General features: G+C 33.4%; 1 protein-coding gene across 3 annotated transcripts in view; it reads left to right on the top strand.

Annotated features, from left to right (window-relative positions):
- LOC662358 (neuroligin-4, X-linked) overlaps positions 1 to 21,948 on the top strand; it is a 100,524-nt gene that overhangs the window by 35,164 nt on the left and 43,412 nt on the right. The window contains exons 1-3 of one of the 3 annotated variants that reach the window (XM_008202285.3): positions 2,394 to 2,415; positions 11,462 to 11,748; positions 12,266 to 12,773. In XM_008202285.3, coding sequence (XP_008200507.1) covers positions 12,332 to 12,773 — 442 coding nt within the window. In that variant the 5' untranslated portion in view covers positions 2,394 to 2,415; positions 11,462 to 11,748; positions 12,266 to 12,331. Of the gene's footprint in view, positions 1 to 2,393; positions 2,416 to 11,461; positions 11,749 to 12,020; positions 12,132 to 12,265; positions 12,774 to 21,948 lie in introns of those variants that run through there. The other 2 variants (XM_064357000.1, XM_064356999.1) reach the window with 2 other exon arrangements.

The following is a 21,948-nucleotide window of genomic DNA, read 5'->3' as shown; positions in this document are numbered from 1 at the left end:
ATATCATTTAATTATACTCAGTTTCATCAATCAGTTGATTAAATATGCAATCACTATTTGCCGTCTGGGTTTGTTTTAATTTATTAATCAAAAACACTTTTGCAAGATATGGAGTCAGACATGATTTAAATATTGTGATATTGTACAATTTTTTTCATTGTTTGTTTTTTACAGCAACTAAAAAGCATTTACGTATTTTTTGCGCCAACATCGTACAGGTCGTTAATAAAACATGAAAGCAAAGCTACAAAAACTTCAATTGTTGTTGCATTAAATTTCACTTGAAAACAGTTTCGTTTAGTAAATAAAACTGTGCAAATTGAATGCACTTGGAGAATATGTAGCTGGATAAAGGTCGCAGTTTCACTAATGTTTGTAGTTGAAGTTAGGGAAAAACGTCCAATGTGGATCCTTTTACTGCGCCATATGTCTTTAGTAACCGATACGCTATTCAGACGAACTAGAAGAACGCTGATTGCAACTAAACTCTCTTTGCTTTCAAAGTCCCTTCAGCCGAACTTCCTTAGAAGAATATCAAGACCTGAAAACAAGGGTATCGAACTCTAGATAAATCCAATTATTGCCCGTTTACGCACATTGAGTGTGTGGCTAATGCATTTAGTGTTTTATACGCTCGAGGAGTAACAAAGGCAACTGCGGAGTTTTCTGTCATTGTGCGAATTTATTTTTGTTGTTAATTTAACAGAAAAAAGTTTCACCGAACCGTTGCAAAGGCAAACATCAACATTTGTTTTTTATTTGCAAAATTCATAACGACAGTCGTCATTAAAATTTTACACACTTACTTTGTCAACACAACGCAAAAATACTCTCCTCTGATGAACCCGAAATTAAATTCTATAAAAACACTAATAAAAGGCAAATTACCATGAAAATTGTTGATAGTGTCATAAATGACAAATTGCTTCGTAAAAAAGAAAAATATTATTTTAGATGGATATCAATTGCAGTTTTATACGGACGTGCGGTAATTTATACATAATTTTATATTTGAATCAATACTTTACAACATCCACAGATGCTTGTTCTAATTATGCGCATTTTAAACGTTAAAATTAATTAATAATTTTGAGCTTGAAAAATAAAACCGAGCTTTATCGAAAAAGTGTAAGCGTTGATATTAAGCGTCGTTATTACGATGTGTTCTTTAAAAACACTCCCTGGTGTTGCCAGCGAGACATCGTCGGCGAAATAACATGTATTTTTCTCCAGCATATTGCATTTTCGTTTCGCTGTTTCTCCCAACTGTAAAACAATTTGATTGTCAGATTTCAATAAGAAGAGCATTGACAATGGCACATTCTAGTGCTAAACTACCGTCAATCTTCGCAATCAGATTACACGAAACTGATTCTGGCATTTAATCAAATCCAGAATGAAATTTTTTAAATCACTTCGAACGCAAGACAAATTCTCCGCCAAACTAAACAAGTTATCATTTGTCAGGGATGCAGGCGTATCTCGGGCGAATGTGAAATGTTAGACATGCCAGTTCATTTAACAATCGGTGAATGTGTAAGTGTCAACATCTGTTGCATGGTGTGAATGGCGCATATTTCAGCGAACCTCTGTTTAATCTGTAAACTGCAAATTTAATTACACATTTAGCCATTGCTATTTTTGGCGCTATTTCGGGCTTAAAGAGCAAAATTAACATACAGGACAAAAGGCATGTGATAGAACGACCACGAAACCACCCACTGTTTGACCAACAAGTGTAACAGAATGCAGTTTGTTTCGTTTTTGCCCCCAATCCCTTACTATGCTCGTTTTTTGCACTAGAGATATTTATCTACAAGATATAATAAACCCTTAAAATAAATTATACGCTTTTTGTGTTGTTTTCTTGTCCGAAACCTCTCTTAGATTAATTGTCTACCGACAAATCTTGTAGTAAAGTCGGAAATATCAGTTGTTAAGGCAAATAAGATTATCAACAGCAGTTTTATTTGCTGGCTATCACGTTATGGAATAATTCCGAGATTACATTAAACCTACATTTAACTAAAACTCGATTACCACTTTGCGAGAAAAATGGCGTAATATGGAATATACTTAGTTCCAGTTCTCACATGCTTAATTAACTTAACGACGTCTTAGATTAAGCTATGTGTGTAGACACGTTTAAGATTATCTCCGTCTAGATATATCGTAATCTCATTTCGAAACGAAGTTTGCATTATCTAATCAGAAACAAGCTAATGCCTCACTATAACGAAACATGCGAACAAATTTAAATTACTAAGCGAGTTTTTAGCAAAGGAAACTACGTTTAGTCACAGAGATGTATTCAACTCGGTTGTAAAAAGTATTCGGTTCAGTGAATCTCTAGCATTTCCTGCATTGCCTGAGGACTATTTAACCTTGCACGACAAAATTGAATTTACACGACAGGTATCTAACAAATTTAATAAAAGCTAGAAATGTTTTATTCAGAAGTTGCGACGTTTATTAGAAATTTCAAGAGGGTTCTATTTCATTAACTTTTTAATAACAGCCGAACCGTTGTGACGACGTGTGCCAATTGCATAAATATGTTACACAAACAACAAACAACCAGTTTATTAAAAATCTACAAATATCACGAACCGAAAGCTTTGTGTAATTATTCGAAGGAACAGGAAAATTATTTCTGATGAAAAATGAAGGAAATTAATTCAGAGCCGCTCTGACCTTTGACACAATAATTACACAAAAAGAAGGTGTTTTACCTATACCGTTTTGTTTCTTTGCTTTTCATTATTCCGTGCAGAAAGTTCTCAATCTTCCTCATTTCTCGAGTTCATAAAGTTTTATTTCTTACAAAATGCAGTTCATGGTGACGACGTGTCACTTGACACTTTGCACTCTGTCTCAATAAAATTGTCTACAAAACATCTTATTATGCAACTGCACCGAAACAAAGCATTTACACGACGCTTCTTTTATATCATGTAGATTGCAAATTTATTCCTACAAATAGGACAAGACAATACATTTATTCGCGTTTTATTAAAGTGCCAATAATTGTGTTTCTAATAATAATATTTATAACGTTGCTGGTCTAGCCCGGCGCATCCACCATTTTTCAACTTTTTGCATAATTTAAATTGTGTTTACTGAGCAGTAAGGAATTCTTATTTGTTTAAATTTGGTCTAACATAAAAGGTTAAAATACACTTTTTGTGCGTTTCTAGGAAAAAAGTATGCAAAAAGAAATAAATAATTTCAAACTTTCTCCTTTATTGATTTACAATATAAAGTGCTCATAGTTGTGTTGTCTAATTATTGTAATTGTTTAAATAACACTGCTTTGTATGAATGATATTTATTACTTTGTTAGTCTAGCTCAGCGCATCCACCATTTTTTAACATTTTGCACAATTTAAATTGTGTTTACTGTGCAGTAAGGTATTCCTATTTGTTTAAATTTGGTCTAACATAAAGGGTTAAAATACAATTTTTGGGCGTTTCTAGCAAAAAAGTATGCAAAATGAAATAATTTCAAACTTTCTCCTTTATTGATTTACAATATAAAGTGTTTATAATTGTGTTTCTAATACATTGTAATTGTAAAAATAACACTGTTTTGTATGAATGATATTTATTACTGTTAGTCTAGCCCGGCGCATCCACCATTTTTTAACACTTTGCATAAATTAAACTGCGTTTACTAAACAGTAAGGTATTTCCATTTGTTTAAATTTGGTCCAACATACAGCGATAAAATAAAATTTTTTGAACAATAAAGTCAGCAAAAATTAACAATTTCAAACTTTCTGTCTTGTTGATTTGCAATAACTTCTGCAACTTGCTCACAAAGTTTAATTAATAATTACTGTTATTTTGCTTGTAACATGTCTGATTCAGCTCGTATTTTCTTATAAACTAAACGGGGTTAACTCACAATTAATTACCAAATCTTTGAATTATAAAGCAGGTGAATGGATAAAGCAAAACCTCGCAATATTTTTATTCGAGTCCGCATTTTGCGCGAACCGCCCAACTGTCGTTATTTTATGAGTCACGTGAGAATCCCACTGGAAGCAATAATTCTACATATAACATTCACAAAAAATTAATATATGGGGTGGAGTGCTCAACATTGCGTTATTGTGCATTTTCCAGGCCGCGAATCTCACGGCTCATATTATTCTCGCCATCAAATTATCCCCAAATCCAGATATATCCAAGCAAAAATGTTTGTTTTCAACAAGAACTTTCCACGCCAAAAATGACTGTAGTTATGTAAATGGTTCAACAAGTTTGCTTTCGATCGTTAGGGTTTGAACAATAAATGCACCCTTACTTTGAAAATATGCATGGTACAAGCGAATGCGTGTATGTTGGATTTAACATGGGTAAAACATTATATTCGTGGGATGGATAAATTGATTGAATGATTCATTATCATTCATTCATGCAGCCGGCTCGAAAAACATGAATAAATAATGCCACAGTTATCGAAGTTTCCATCATTTATGGTTATTTTATCATCGTAAGTGAATTCTAAACGGATTCTGTCAAATAAAACAAACAAGGAGTTGTATTTTTGTTTCCAGCATAACGTCACACTTAGTTAATAAATAAATTTTTAGTCCATTGAATCAAACAAATTAATTCTTTTGAGAGCAGTGTGAAAGAGATCAAATATTTGATTGTATTTTATTCCGGCGCTGTCGCATTTTACAAGTTTGGTGTGGCGTAACATCACGAATAAAATTTATAGCATATTAAAATAGATATTTTAAATAAAAGGGAGGCATCAGGACGATTGCAAAAATTTCTTGTGTGAATACAGGTCATTACGAACAATGGGAACGCTCGGCTATGCAAACGCTGAAAAGTGTTATGCTTGGATTAATTTTATTTTCTTTATTGTTCAAACAACTGTGGGCCCATGACCAAATCTGGGCCGAATTTACGGAATGTGGCGACCGCTAATGTAAATAAAAATCGCGTGTGTCAAGAAATGATTCGCGTTCAAATACGCTATAAAAAATTTATGGCCCAGGAATGGATGAAAGTAAGAGCGTATCTATTGTTCGTGTGACGACACAGGCGCTGCTAATTACTGTGATTACAGTTCGCAATGTTGGTCCTAGTTATTAATTATAAAACGTGATTATACCGGTACTGTAGTAGTGTTAACGTGGACAGACAGGAGATCGATAAGAGCCCGGAGGTCGGTCGCTGAGCACAGACAAGGACAGGTGGGAGGCCTTCCGCTGGAACTGCCACTATCCTCGGAAATTGTACTTTCCTGAAATTTCCATCTTGCCACTCGTAAACAACAGTTCACACACACTTATTAAACACTCGCAACTACCAACACAACGACCATAACAGTTATCGCAGATTTCAATTGGAGTTATATTGGAATCGGATCAAAAGATCTGCCGTTTGGAAGGCCCTTCAAACTATCGGTATGTTAACATATTATCCGCTGTTTCAATGAGATGTTGCTGAACAGTATTAATAAAATAGTTTTAGAATAGGTGCATATAACTTAAAAACTAGTAATGAGTTGATTGCATACAATAAGAATAAAATAGGGAGTGCTAAACGGTTCATGCAACTAAAACCATCGTGAAAAAAGTTGTTCAAAGTGTTTACAGTTCAGAAACTTTGCGTGGTTTTGCACCAAAGCAACAACAACTTGAAACAAAAGGATGTAGGTCACTGTAAAGACCGTAGACTGAACTTTATCTACATGCTGTATTACAACTTTTGTGTTATTAGTTCACTGACTGACTGCTCAAAAAATATTAAAAATCTTTTTAAAATGTGATGTTCTTAGTTTAACTGTATCTCAGGTAATTAACAAAATACCTGCTGCCAAAAATCGTCTTTTTTATTTTTTTGATTATTTTTTATTTCTTTCATTTTTTGTTTTTATCTCTTTAATTTATATCAAAAGAACGCAAAAAGGAAGAGATCATGCATTAAATGAGCATATTACATATATTACATAAAGTTTATTATCTTTATGTTTAGAACATTTTTCAAAAAGTTTATTGAAGAGATGAATTTTATTTTTGTAAATGTAACAATTTTTATTTCTTTTGTAACTTTTTATTTTTTTGAGTCATGTTTTCATCATCTTAAGAATGTTATTTTTATTTTATTTTTTTGTCTTGTTATTATTGTTTGTTAACGAACGCTTTGTACTAAATTTTCATTTTTAACGTTTTCGAATTTGTTTATTATTTTGTATTTTGGCAATAAAGTTACAGTCTACGTTTCTTCTTACTGTTTTTTTATAGTCCATTCTTCTTTCTGCAAGATATAAATAGAAAATACAAATAATAATAATACATAAATTATATAAAATATAAATCTCACTTTATAAAGAGTAATTTTTAGAATTCATTTTAGTTTTTCAGTTACTTTTTAGTTAACAAAAAAATTCGTCGTGATAGAGTGAGTGCCAGAACTAACAAAATGTTATGATGATTGTTTAACAACAAAAATGTGAGGTGTTTTATGTCCCGTCTGTCATCAGTTTGTCTTTCTGCTCGTATTTAAAATTTTGAAATAAAATGTAAAAATTTGTTCAAAGTGTCTTATTCTTTTATTCTTTAAAATAGAATGGAAATGACAATGTACCAAAATTTTTTTTGGAAAATAAATAATTGGGGATTGTGGTTTCAAACAGTATGGAAATAAAAAAAAGAATTATTTTTACTTTTTATTGGTTTACTTATACAGAAATTAAAAGAAAACATTCTTAATTAAATAAATTTGTGGGAGTTAAAAAAAACGAAACGGTTTGTGGCTTGTGTAAAAGCCGACAGTCAGTCGTATGGCAATAGAGCTTGGAGCCAAAGTGGTGGCAGCCTCTAATGCACAAAAATTGGCGGAAGTCCGGTATTTCGCATGAATACCAGTTAATTGTAAACAACCCATGAAAGATACAGTTTCCATTTCCGGCTTTAGTGCTATTCCAGCCGTCCCTATAATTGTGGAACTAAGTAAAGGGATGCGTGCGTGTTTTTGTCGAATGCTGCAGGTGGTACATGGCAAAAGGTTCAGTGTTTAAAGAGCGCCAGTGAGGCACCCGGTTCCTTTCACGTTCTACGACATTTCAGGACTAATAAATTTAGCCCGAAAGTCTGCATGGAAGCATTGTATATTCGGTCGTTCTTTAGCGCAGATTTATCGGCCCTGCACAACGCCCAACACGCTAGCGACGCTTTCGTCTCCTCTTCATCTCGTTAGTGCTATATCACTTCTTGAACCATTACTCCACTTAGACGTCTTTTCCTTCCTAACCATGTTCCTCTCGACTCGGATTATATGCGCTTTGGTGGAAAGTCAACTCCTGAAATAGGCCTCCACAAATGCGTAAACAAACGATTCTCCCACTTAGATAAAGTAGCTGCCTTGCAGACGGGGGGACCACTGAATAGGCATAATAACCGTAATTCTCACAAGGCAGGGCTGGTTTCCGTTTCCCAATTATTTAAAACATATAAAGTTAACATTTAAACAGTGTTATCACCAAAATTATCTTTACCATAAAATTTATTATATTAATAATAACATAAAAATTAACCCATTTCATTAAAACACGAAATATAAATACAGAAATGTAATATTAACCTCTAATTTATAATTTTATAATTTAATAATTAGTTCATTCTTGTTTGTTTTAATGGTTGATTATAAACAATTGTGTTCGGTGCACTAATTAATTATATCAGCCACGAAACCTGTTTTAGGGCATTTCTATAAAATTAAATAAATGATGAAAATTCTATAAAATAAAATTACACTAGTTTACAAGTCTAATATTAAAGTCTAAAAACATTAGAACTTCAAATTTTTTAAATAACTGTTATAAAGCATCTGACAATTTTTGCACCATCAGAAATTTTACAGATTGCTTTCTTTATATTATCAGGGTCTTTATGTCGACTAGTAGTAACCGAATAACGTATTTTTATCTCAAAAACCTTGGTACCTCTTTTCATAAGACTTTAAATCTTGATGGAAACGTTTAAGTTTCTTGAGTTTTATTAGAATAATTTTACCACAAACAAAAGAAAAGTTGTTTGGGCTTAATCTATATCCACTTGACAATATTTTAAAGTAAATAAAATGTTGAACAATTTTTTTAACGCAAATTAACGAATGCCAAACTAGACACCAGAAACGAAGTTTTAAAACTATTAGTAAATATATAATATAAAAACTAGACGTGACTTTAGTGAGTAAGCAGAAAACAAAATCTGTATAAATTTGGTAAAAAAAATTGTAAACGGGTGTAATAACAGTTAAAGAATGAAAAAAATCAATGATTATCATTTATTCTAAACATTCTGGGACGAACAATTTCAGATTTAATGCTATGTTTTAATAACATTCTGGGACGAACAATTTCAGATTTAATGCTATGTTTTAATATATCTTGAGCACTCAAAAACTTAAACCTAATTGAAATTTTTATCAATTAAATAAAAGAAAAAAAATCAAAAACGAAAAATGTAATAATAATAATAACAGTAACTGATCTTTCCTGGCTGCAGAAAAATCATATACTACTTGTAAAAGTTTTAAGAAAAAAATATTTTTTTTAAATAATTTCTAGTTGTAGTTCTCCGGTGCTGGAAGTAGAATTTGGTGAATTTTCGCGGAGTTGCAATGTTTCGTTTTTTGCGGTAGAGTCTCGAATTTCACCTTCCCATGTTTGGTTTTCCATTTTTAATGCTGGAAAGCTGGAGACATGTGTTGAATTAAATCGGGCGAAATGTAAGTGGCTATTCATCCACGACACGGGCCAGAGTCTTAGTGGTTGTGGCGACAGCCGAATACCAATTTGCAAGGGTGTCTCGTTCTAAGCTGAGATGGTGTACTTACATATGATAGTCTCACCGATTGGATCGACGCACTTCGGTCTTCTCGCCACTACTGACACTTTAATTAAATGACATCCGGACCAGTCCTCCGGATACCCAAACCGATGAAACTTTACATTTCTCTAATTGCTTCCTAGTCTAATTAGGGACAGATAACTGCTACTATGCTGTTGCAACATTCCGTGAGTCAAGGGCTCAAGCACCTAACTAGAATAGAATTAGATTATAAGTCAATTACCTTATGATTGGATTAGGTTTTATTCCGCGTTAATTTGTCGAGGGACGAAACTTGGGATTAAATTCGAAACACCAGTACTTTCAACCTGGATAACTCTGTTAGTCTAACTGTTGTTGATACACTCATATAACATTCACAGATCCACTTAATTCCAACGCATAACTACCATTCCATGCTTAAAAATACCAAGGTTTAGGATTGCTTTTTCAATTTTTATTGACACAAATGTGGTGATAAAAGGGAAAATGCACTGAATCCCAGGCAAATCAGGATTTGATTCTGACAAAGAATTTATCTAAAGTCGGATCTGAACCAGATACGAGGAGGTCCTAAGCCAGATCCAATGCGGTTTGGCTTCTGATGGCAATTCTGGGTCTGTTTCTGCTCTTGCGTACTTCTATTCTAATTCAATTCCAACAGTGTTCTGATCTAGCTAAAATTTGGCCGTGTTTCACGTTTAATTATCGCCTGGAATGTAACTTCATCCCAAACACACCGTTGGCATGCAAAATGCAAGTTTCAAATCTTCTGATTTTTTTGTTAAATTTGCCATTAAAGTCGTTCAAATGTCGTAGTAGCTTCTAGTTCGAATTGATTATGAAATATTTATGTAAAATTTTTTAATAAAATATACAAAAGGAAATCTAAAATTCAAATGAAAAGTGTTGTTTTCATTACCGTGGCAATAATAAAAAATTTCTATTATGTGCCGCTTTAAACCACTTCATAACTCTAACAATAACAAAGTAGTGGAAAACACGATTTCGTGATCCACCTCTGTAATGCAATTAAACGAGAGTTGTAAAAAAACGGATAATAACACCTAAATCTGCAAATCTGGCGTACTTTGTGTTTCTCCTACATTTTATTGCACCTCAGTTAATTACGACTAATTCTCATTTTTACGGCTTTAATAAATTGCATAAAGTGTAGTGGAACGCTTACTTTTTCATGTCAATACTTGTATTTTACAATAAACATGCATCAAGCAAGAGATTTCAGTGAAATAATTAACAAACCATTGCGACAGTAATGGATTCATTTGTTGGAAATAATTTTTTTTGCGTAAAAATCCGCAAGTTATCGACTGACCACAGCAGTTTAGAAGAATGACCCACATAGTTTGAGATCGATAATAAATGGAATCCAATTCAACATTGTCTGATGATGATTTTAATATTTATTGCACCTCCGGGTCCAATGATGTCGGATCATTCTATAACGTTCTGCGTAAAATCAGGGGATTATTCTTAGTTGAAACTGGAAATTAATTACGTATGTATGTGAATAATCCCTAGGCCGTTGTAACAAGATAACTTCGTTTACACCCTTCAAATTATAACCCCCGGTTTTATAAAACGCACCGATTCAGCCTGAAAGACTGATGAAAATAATGACATTTTAATTACTTTGATTACATCTGCGGTCATGAAAATGACCGCATTATAAATTAATAAAGTTTGCAGATTAATTTACTATTTATTTCCGTAATTGTAGCCGCAGGTTTGGTGGATCGAGACTGGATCTTCACAGCAGTTTGTACATACAATTAACCCATTTGCTTAATAAACATAAACAATTAAACTTTGAAACACGTCCGACGTGTTTACCCAAATGTTTTAATCAACGTTACATTTTATTTCATTCGGATGAAATAAAAATAAACAGAAACGAACCCCGACTAGAACGTTTCATCAATGTTCATTATAACTGCTGTTTGTCACTGTAGCGATTAATAATGTAAGATGACTCGGCAAAAGTTATAATTTATTACGAGCTTTCAAAGCGACTCGAACAAACATCGCAACTATTACTATTCCATTTGCAAGTGGACGGAGTCACACCAGATTTTTTGCGACCATTATCTCAGAAATAATTCACCGATTCTGAGCCAATCCCAGTTAAGTGTGACATTAATAATGCATACAGATAAAAGATCATGTAGTTTATGGAGGGCGACAGTTTTGTTGCAACACATCTTAACAATTTATGGTTAATGCGGAATTTATGCGGCACTGCAACCTTCCTTCTAACTTTCTACTGCTTTGGACTATATCAATGCCACAATCAATTATTCTTAGCCAAACACATCCAAATTTTCTAGTTAAAAAGTGCGTGTAGAAGTTTAAGTTCCTAATTTTTTATTAAAGTTTTGTTTGTTTGTAGGTGTTAATTGTTAATTCACTGAAGAGTTTTTTCTACAAATCATTTCGTTTGTGCTTAATTCGATGAAACGCTGGAAAACTCAAAAGTAAAATGAGCAAACCGCTTAAATGAGATGGCTAGCAGCAAATCGCATTTATATTTAATTTGAGATTCCTAAAGAGTCTGTGATTAACATTTAATGTGGCGTCTTTTACAGGCAAGTGGAAGTACAAGAAGAAATATCCTGAAGAAATCTGGACCTGCGAGCTCGTTCAAGGTGAAGATGGGAAGCACCGATCTTTGGAGAGTGACCGTATTTTGGAAACTTTCGAGTTTACAGCATGAAAGGCGCGTTCTCAAACCAGTGCTCAACAACAGATGTCAGCGGAACTCGAAGGGTGTTTCCATTGTGAATACTAAGCGAAATCAGCCGCTTTTATAGATCCTAAAAGTTTTCTCAACCGACAGAACACCCCTTGTTTATAGGCTGCGCGTGTTTTTAAAGTAAGTGAACCGATTTTTTCGCAGATCCTTTGCTTTGTGTTCTGTCAGGTCGATTGTTTTTGAAGAAACACAACACACAACACCTAGCTGTGTTTCTTGGCGAAAGTTTGGGCCATTATTAAAAGTTTTGTAGGTTGAACATTTGACTTTATCGATAATTTTAGTTGTTTGAAATTGGCCCAATATTGTCGAATGTAGCGAGGCGCGTTCGGGAATAAATATTATTTTTGATAAGATAAATTTCAGCTTTGGAGTGAACTCAAAGCGAACTTTATTCGCAGCGTTTCTTAGTTTAAAGCTTTGTCTCGGGTACTTCTAATCGCATTGTTTGAAACTTTCCTTGTATTCAAATAATGCCAGAGTTTCCTACATCAACAACTCATGTAAGGTTCCGAGAACAACTCCGATGGCAGCAGGTTAATTAAACTTGCCAGTTTATAGCCGAAGTTGTTATGTTACGAATCCTATAGGGACGTGCAAAAACGGTAAAATTCCTAATTATTTGAATTTATTGCAGAGTTCCGCATATGTAAGCGTAAAGGAGCAAAGTGATGCCCCAGTGCTGGCAGAACCCCCCCAGACCATGCTTTCCAGATGTCCAGCGTTCACCCGCCATGTAATAGGATTCCTGGTGTTAGTGTTGTTAACCACAAACGTTCGATCGGGACCCCGTTACAGCTCCAGAATAGTTGACATTAAAACGGGAGCAATTCGCGGCATTATCCTCGAACTCAACTCACGACATCTTGAGCCGGTTGAAGTGTTTCGGGGTGTTCCCTACGCTGCGCCTCCCGTAGGACCCCTCAGATTCAGACTGCCTCAACCCCCGCTCGCTTGGCCCGGAACAAGACTCGCAGACACTTTCGGCGCCGTTTGTCCACAGAAACTACCAGACATATCCAACAGAACTGCCGCACTGCAGACGATGCCCAAAGGCCGATACCAGTATCTCAAAAAGCTGGTGCCCCTGCTCGTCAACCAGTCCGAGGACTGCCTGTTCCTCAACATTTACGTCCCGGGAAGCGGTAAGTGCACTGGATTAATTTCAGATTCACAAATGCTGGTAACGCACAACAGGCAGGGCCGGATTATAGTTGTAGGAGCCCCTTGGCAAATCGTGGTGCCCCCCCTTCTACATCTTTTTACTAATCTTTAATTTTAAATGATTTATTATTTTTTGTATTACGTAGTTTTTTAAACAAGATAAACACATGTATAAAACAGAAAATAACATAATAAAATTAAAGAAAAATAAAAAAATAAAAAACAAAACACTTAAATCTCCCTACCTACCCTAAAATCGAATTTTACGACATTTCATACAAGAATATTCATTAACAACCTAACTAGAATTACAATTCTTAACTGAAAAAAAAAACTCCTTTCACACAAAATTAAATAAGTTTAAAATGTTCCTTTAAATTTTTAACGGTTTTTTAAGCGATGCTTAAATGTTGGTTTATGAAAAAACTATGTTAAAAAAAGTATCGCTAACTCCAACATTTAATTAATTAAACAAAAACAAAAAAAATAAAAAGCGTAATTTTAAGACTAGCAACGAATTTTTAAGAATTTTTTGCTTTATCCACTATCTAAATGAGCATCGATTTAGAATAACACTAAAAATTACAAAATTCTAGTTTGTGAATATTAATATTTTTAATTATGTAATTAATTTTAATTGTGAGGAATCATGAGAAAATTTTAAGAAAGTCACAAGCATAGAGAAAACAAAGTAAGTAAGTATTTAATAGCATTAATTGATGTCTGTGTGATTACTAGTTTTTGAAATATAGTAAAAAATATTTTTAGAAGACTCACCTTGTTTATAATATATAGAATTTTAAAACCAATTTTTCTGTTTTCTCTGCCCAACTAGCTCACAAGCTCTTTATTATCCAAATTTCGATTTAGTGTTGATTTTGAATATGTTTTTATTAATTTTAACTCAAAAATTTCGTACTGTTTATTTGTATATATTTGTATATGTACGTTATAATTATATAAACACGTATCAGTAACTTGATATTTTATTTTTATCAAACACGTTGAAATTATTCACAATGACTTTTACAGTTTCAAAATGTATTTTTACATTTTACAATTTGCAAAATGTAAGACTTTTGAAAATTTTTTGTTTTATTTAAAGTTTAATTTTTTTTAAGTTGTTAATTTTTTAACTTGTGTTTGCTGGCGTCCTCTAATGGGTAATCCGGCTTTGACAACAGGGACGGTCATAAGAATCTACTGTTATTTTGTTATTTCTTTATTATATTTATTTCATATTTTATGTTATTTTTATTTTTATTTATTTAATGTATTTTTTCTTTTTTGTAAGGTTTGAGTGGAAGAGCAAAGAAAAGCAGCTGTACCTACGTACAAATAAAGTGTTTTGTTGTTGTTATTATTATTATTATTATTATTATTATTACTATTAAAATAAAAAATAAACAAAAAGGAATACAGTATTTTTTATTTAAACAACTTTTGAAAGCTTTATAAAAAAGGTAAGTTTGCAACAAAATTGCAACCGAAAATAACTTTCGATTACTTGACCGTTGGTAGAATGAAACGAATTTGTCGCTTGAGCGTCTTTGAACGTTTTTGGTGCCTTAACCGTTGACGATAGAGATATTTTTTTAAAGAAAATTTCTCTACAAATTTTTTTTCAACATCTTTCTTGTATCTTTAACTGTCTTGAAAAATACTCTTAAATTTCCGACTCTAAGACGGTAATCACACTGCACTTATTTAAGAAAACATTTTTTTATTCAAGATTTCCCCATTTGTGTTGCCAACTTTCATTCAAAGTCGCAGGTGACACGCTGCCCGAAAATGTTTGGTTTTATATTTATGGTAATTATGTTTGCGTGTGTGTTTAATTCATGTAAGTGGTAGGAATCTTTAAGGGTCTATCACTGATTACGGCAAACAAGCTTGTTAGCTTAGTGTTGCGTTTAATCGTGGTTTAAACCCAGTTTTGCTGGACCATTTAAAAAGCAAGCAGCAATTTACAACTATAAAGTTGAAACTTGTAAACACAGCTTTATGCACCCTCACTCTGTTCGTATAATGAACGACGAAATTAAAGAAAATGTCCTACATAAACATGATAGTTATGGTTGTCTCAATAGTTGCAGAGAAGCTTTAAAAGAAGTTATTTGTAATTTCTTTTAAGGAAACTTTTCGTAATGTAGCGAAAGTTACGATACATTCTTTTAACGATTTCTCACGAAACAACTGTCGGCGGTCCACATTAAACAACTATCAAACTCGAATGGTAATATTTCTACGAAAAATCCTTTGTGTGTTAAATGATTTTTACCGATGTCGCTTTAGTTAAATTCTTGTTTCGAATTCAAATAACCAAGTATTTTCGCATAAATCGTGTAACTTGAACCAACTAAATCCCTAATTGCAATTAAAATCAATGGTTTTTCGGTTTATAGTTAACTGTGTGTTGTGTTACCTAGTTTCAGGTATAAGTAAACAATTCGCAAATGCAGGAATATCACAAATTAATTTCTATGCTTCAGCTGTGCCGGTTAATGGCGGCAAAAATAAAATAACTGACTCCAATTTTAGCCCAGCTGTTGGTAGCTGTTAACATAACATAAAAGTTGCCGTGACATAATTAGCAGTGTTTTATGTATTACGTGTAGATTAACCCTCTACCTCACCTTGCAGCGTAGTTACAATAGTGTTGAAAGAATCCTCGTAAAGTTTCCGTATAAAATTTGCATACATTTTAGCCCACAATAGAGTTATGAAACTTAGGTGTCTAAAAATCTCGTTACTGTTCAATATGTGGCGATAAATACGGGCAATAAAATGTGATGTACAATGCGAAACTTTGCAAGTTTATCGCTTGTAAAGCGCACCTAGCTGCGGAATAATCGTGCTCCTCTAATGAGAGGTTACTGGAATAAATGGTAATATCAGATAAGGTCACCAAAGTTGCTCCGATCAGTTTGAGCCAAATTGTTTGTTGTAGCTAGTTGGTAAATTTGTTAACGTTGTTACACTAGATCACGTCCCAAACCTCAAATTTCTAGCTTCCGTCACATATTGTTCGGAAAAGTTTGTGTTGCAAGATGTTTTTAACTAAGGCGTTTATTTGACTACTTCTGAAACTTTCCGCACCTTTGCCCCTTATCTGTATGTTTTAAATTACATCACTTTTACTTCACTCACGTCCTCTTATCATCTCTAAGAAATCAAATTTCAGCCATGTTCACCCTTTGTGCTTGCAAGAACCGCCCCACATATTTCACAGAACTACAACTTTATTACAAGCTATATGCTGAAAGCGTGCTATTAGTGTTTGTACAAATTAGGCATTTCCATTACAGGCCAACAGTCGAAGGGCTGTTAGCTAATTTCCTAACATATTCCTACTTCCCTGCCTCGAACTAACGCACGTGGAATTCGTGCAGGTATAGGTGATACATAATAGACGTGATGCATCATGTCGCTACCAATTTCGGAACTGGAAAGCGTTCTAATAGGACGTTTTAGATTGAAACTCGAGCACTGTTTCAAGAGAATCGATAGACTGTGTTTAAAATCAGCTTTTTTCAATTGTAAATGAAAGTACCAAAAAAAATTAGCTGAGAAATATTTTTCTGCGCAGAGAATTGTTTTTTGTGTTATCTTAAAGGATCAAAAACAGTTTTGTATTATTTTCGTTAACGTTTTATAAGCAAAAGTTTTCGTTTCTAAATGGATTTATCGCACATTAACGTTGCAAACTTCGTTGCTGCATCAAAGAACAAAGTAGATCGGTATTTAGAACTTTGTAATAAAATGAACTTTAAAAATTTATTAATATTGCTTATTTTTACACATCGGTGTTAAAATATGTTGAATAAAAAACACATTTGTTCATTGCTTTGTATAAGTCAAAAGTTTTCAGTTGAGTCCAGTCTACGGAGGACTATAAATTAGGAGACGAAACGAAACAACATCGCAGGATTTTCTGAATTCAAAAAATAGTACAGCAGAGTAAAAATAAAGGCACTTTGAGCGTTATGCTTCAAATTACTTCAAATTTAACCAATTTACTAATTATCTGGAAAAAATGACTTATGCACTCTTAACAGACATAAAAAAAACATTAAAAAAGCAATATTTACAATTGAAAGTTTGCGCTTTTTTATTTTCGACAAATTCGTTCCTAACTCATTTTTTGTATCTTCAACCGTATTACCAGCGTTTTGATAAATATACGACGGTGCACAAAAAATTATCGCTTAAGAAATTTTGTGCTATATGTGAGTTTTTGCTAAATAAACGCTTAGAAAAGGTAAATTTGGTAATTTTTGAGTTCCAATTTATTAAAAGAAGAAAAAAGACATGATTTATTGCCTTGCTTTTTAAGAAATTTTGCGCAATAATTGAGTTTTTGCTGAATAAACACTTAGGTAAGAAAAATTTTCGGTCACTTTCGACCAAATTTTGTAATTTATTTGTTCTAGTTTAATAAAAACAGAGTAAAAAATCTGATTTTTAGTCTAAAAACCTGTTTAAATCCTGAGACTTGCACAAATAATGTCATTTTTGACATAATTTTGTTATTTATTAGCTTACTTTTTAAGAAATTTTGCGCAGTAATTGAGTTTTTGATTAATAAACGCTTAAAAATGGTAAATTTTGGTCATTCTTGACCAAATTTGGTGATTCTAATTCTCTATAACTTTCCTGCAACATTTTTCTTGCATTTGCAATTGTATTCTTAGTTTTTTGAAAAATATGAGAAAATGCAAATTAGCAAAAAAATTTTTCTTAAATATTGTTTACGATAAAATTTTTGCATTATGTTTGTCTTATTAATAAAAATTTTTTTGAAAAATTATTGCTCTAAAAACTTAGACGGTTATGGAATAACTGCGCTTTCTGGCGACATTTGCGGAACTATCGGGGCGGGAACGATTTATTTGTACGTCGTTTCGTATCCTAACCTTTAGATATCCGTAGTCCAGTCCATAGAAACTAAACAAAAAATACAAATACTTGGTTGTCGACGTTGGCAGTAGATTTTGGAAAAGTAGTATCTCTCTATTTTACCCAAAACAAAGACAACTTCTCAACTATTGAAAGTAGGGCAAAATAGTGGCTTCCAGCTTTCAGAGCGAACTTTTCGCTTCCAGAAAAATTACAACGATTTCATTTGGATAACTTGTTTTAAAATGTCGATAAATTTGTGTAGATGCAGGATTGTTACGCCTGTGATAAAAACTTGGAAATATTTAAAGCACTCGAGTTCGAAATCTACCAGGAAAACATTTCGAGCTAGAGTTTAAATTGGCAAATTTCCCAACCTATAAGCTTTTTATTCGGAGAATTTTTCATTTAAATTCTTGTAATTGAATTTACGCTTATTTAATTTTAAAAAGTATATTTTTCTCCAGCTGAAGTGAATATTATGGAAATAAGCTCTATAATTTCGTTACATTGTGTGGCCTCGTCAGTCATTCGGCGAATTTTGCGAAGACCTGCGTAACGGACAGACAATTTCCCGCATATTTGCATAGTAAATATGAAACAGAAGCGTATTAGAATTTTGCAGACGGCATCGGCGTAACCGCATAAACAATAATTTCAGCCGAGACACTTTCAGGGACGTCGGTCGTTTGAACCGGCACGCCGAACTTCGGTTATTGCCGCCCCCAGGCCGCAAATACATCGCCGAACTTGCCACGACTAGCAGCTTTTATTTGTTAAGCCAAAACGGAAAGCCATTCCACGGTCCAAGAAAGTCCTCTAATGACGCTCCGAAAAATCCCATTCCCGCTTCGACACTTTTACGCCGCGTTTTTATTTATCATGCGAGTTGGAAATCTGTCAAACTTATTTAAATGGGATGTTGACATATTGGAGAACTTATTGATCATGATTGAAATTAAAAGCTTTTTAATGTATCTCGAAGTTGGGAAAATGTAATAACTGACGTCGATTATGACCGAGACAGAAATGACGTGTTATTGCATTAACTCTATTTTTGTGTTTTTCGCAAACAACTCATGACATTGCGATTATCAAGCAGTGCTTTGCTCGCAAAATGATTGATGAAAAAAGCTAAAGCGCATCGACTCCTGGAATCAAGTCTAGGTAAATGGCATGATTTCCATTCGAGTTTACATAAGTAAGCCATTTAAATTAATTCACTTTTAACACTCTGTAAAGTTTGTTGAAGTAATTTAACTGGATTCATTTGGAAACCGTCAAGGGCCATGTTAGTGCCCAATTCAGGTTTTATTTAAGGTGCGCGAAAGTTTCCTAATTAACTTAATACTGTTTACAGGCAACCACACTCGGATTTCAACCCAACACGTTCCGGAACAAACAATACACAATACAAAAAAAATAACTTCAACTTTGCTAATTTGCATTATGAAACAAATTTAAAGGTAGGACATATGTTACAAAAAATGAGAGTGTGACAGAATCACCTCGTATGAATGATGTGAAAAAAGTTCCAACATTGTTGGAGATATTCGAGTTTAGATGTACTATATCATATTAACTTTCCTTGGCTCTGTGGAAGGTTGGAGAGAAATGAGTTTGTATTTCTCTTTTTGCCGAGACATTTCGAAATAAAATTCTTCTGGTTTAATTATTCCACAACCTCTAGAATGTACATTTTTCAACACAAAGCTCACAAAACTTAAAGTAAATTAAATACCTCGTATCCTGTTGTTTTTCTTCTATTTTTAATTAAATATAACACGATCCTTAGAACAAGTACGAAATAATTAACTGACGGTAATATCTATCGCATGGACAACGGTTTATTAAATTCAGCTCACAAATAGTACAAGAGCTGAAAATAATTCAAACATTGGAACTGACGCTGGCCAGTGTTATTGCTTCCTGTGATTTCAGGTTAAGCCGAAAAAGCATATTTCATTAAATTTGATAACGTTTATCTGCAAATATTTGCTTTGAGTTCGGTGCAGCTTTTTAAGTCGGCTTGTGCAAAATCGCGATGCATTCACTTGATGATTTAGAGCGACTTTAATTACAAAAGTAATAGCTTAATGCTATGATGAGAATTCAAATAACCGCTATTGTTTTTGTTCGTGGTAAATATAATTCTGAAAGCAATTAATGCAATGTGTTTCCAGCTTACGCAGGAAAATCAAACCGGAAAGTTTAATCTAAGTGAATTTATTCCTGCATGCAATTTTCGGCGAGCTAAATGGAAAAACAAGGCAACATTTTTGGGAGAAATTTAACAAATTGCAATTTAATTTTTAAACCAACAGAATTTGCATTTTCGTTCCACATTGCCAGAAATTGAAATACCTATAAACGAGTTGAGAATTTAATTACTGCAACAGTTTTTCTGCAACTGCGTTCTGGAGCCGTTTATGACCTAGATTTGAGACACAAGCAAGTGATCAGAACAACTGGATTTAATTTGGCAACTCGCTGGAAATTATGAAACGTTATTTCAAGTGTCTGAGAAAAAGTTTGAGCGTTCCGTTGTAGTGAATTTAGCTAAACGAAAAAGAGTAGATTGTGTTAATTGCCGGATGCATAAAGGAAATTGTAATGTAGCTGAATTGCGCGAAACCGATGCATAAAAAGCTTACATTAACTTACATAATTCAATGCACAAAAGAATCAAGGAGTGAAAAGGTTCAACCACTTTTTTCTCATTAGCTCCGTAAAACTTAAATTAGATTAAAAAGTTGAACTCCTCGAGTGGCTAATGAGAAAGCAGAACGGCGCTTCTCCAACATTTCTTAAATGTAAGCTTTACAATTTTAGAGGTAAATCGGGTTACTCAAGTTTTCAAATTCTGAATGATTGTAGAATGCTCCCAAGTCGTATCATATTTATAACAAGTTGTGCTCTCAGTATTAATATTTAAATACTTTGAAAAACTTTCCCAAGTTTCGCAAACTTCTCGTGGCCATGGGTATATATCAAGTTGACATTACTAGCCACATAAAAACTTCCACTTTTCCAAAAGAAAGTAAAGACGTTTCACACGGAATTTCAATGCGCCGTTTCTGGCAAAATACTGTAATAACTTGGGCCATATTATTGAATTATAAAAACGAGAGGCTCCCCATCTGTCAGAAAACTCGTTAAATTAACTCCACGTTATTCAAATTTCCAAAGAACCATCAATTTTAAAATAAAAACAAGTCGTAAAATAAATCGCGATAAGGGCCAACCAGCGGCTTATTAAAAATTCGCAATCGATCCAATTTGGGCGAAATGTGCAATAAAAGAGAGAGGTGAAAATCTCTTCCAACTGCGTTATTTTCCCGATGATTTTGAATGGAAAAAGTAACAGACCAAACAAAGATTTCCGAGAACATTAAGAAACAACTCGTGCATGAATGTGAGAAAATCCTTTACAGATAATTCAATGGAGGAGAATAATTCCCGTTTCAGATGTGATATATTCCAATCTAGCGCAGTGCGACTTACAGATAACTTGTTAATCGGGTCACTAACTTTCACGATGTGTGACAGATAAAATGATAGAAAATAGCAAATTCCAATCGACGCAACCAAAATGTGAAAAGATTTCAAAGGATATTGGACGCTGTTTTAAGTGACGACGTGTAGGCGCAATAAAAGCATTTGAAACAAATTAAAACCCCACACAACATTTTTTTTGCAAAACTCATTGATCGATTAAAACCATAAACTAATATAAGCTAATTTTAATTGAAAATAATGTGAGTAATTATTTATTTACCCACAGCAATGTGTTTACCATGACATCTCGCATGTTGAGGTTTTTTATAATGACTCCGTAAATATCGATAAATTTAAGATGAAGCAGAACGGAAACGTTTATAAAGCGAGTTTTGCGTAATATATTTATCTCAATGCTCTCTCAAATCTCGTTTAGAAAATCGAAAAAAGTAATGCATCTTCAGAACATGTCACTCTATGTTGAAAAATTCAATTTAATATCTAGCGTCCAATTTGGTTGGCCCTTATGCACAGTGCGAGAGTGTCTTGTTTGGTGTCACGAGTCTGACGGATTGTAGAGAAATTAGGGTTTCAATGCTGATCAATTTATCATACATAACAACTCTATATTTAGCATCATCAACGTCACGCCCAAATAAGGAGACAAAAATTAATTTGCAGCAAATTCGGCAAAAAGTCAATCATTCCATTAAATAAAAGTCGGAAACAAAAGGAATGTAATTTTGAGGACACCAGCAA

Source organism: Tribolium castaneum, chromosome 5 (assembly GCF_031307605.1).
Source record: "Tribolium castaneum strain GA2 chromosome 5, icTriCast1.1, whole genome shotgun sequence".
Taxonomy (NCBI): Eukaryota; Metazoa; Arthropoda; class Insecta; order Coleoptera; family Tenebrionidae; genus Tribolium; species Tribolium castaneum.
The sequence above is the reverse complement of the archived record's forward strand: the minus strand, read 5'-3'. Positions and strand labels throughout refer to the sequence as shown.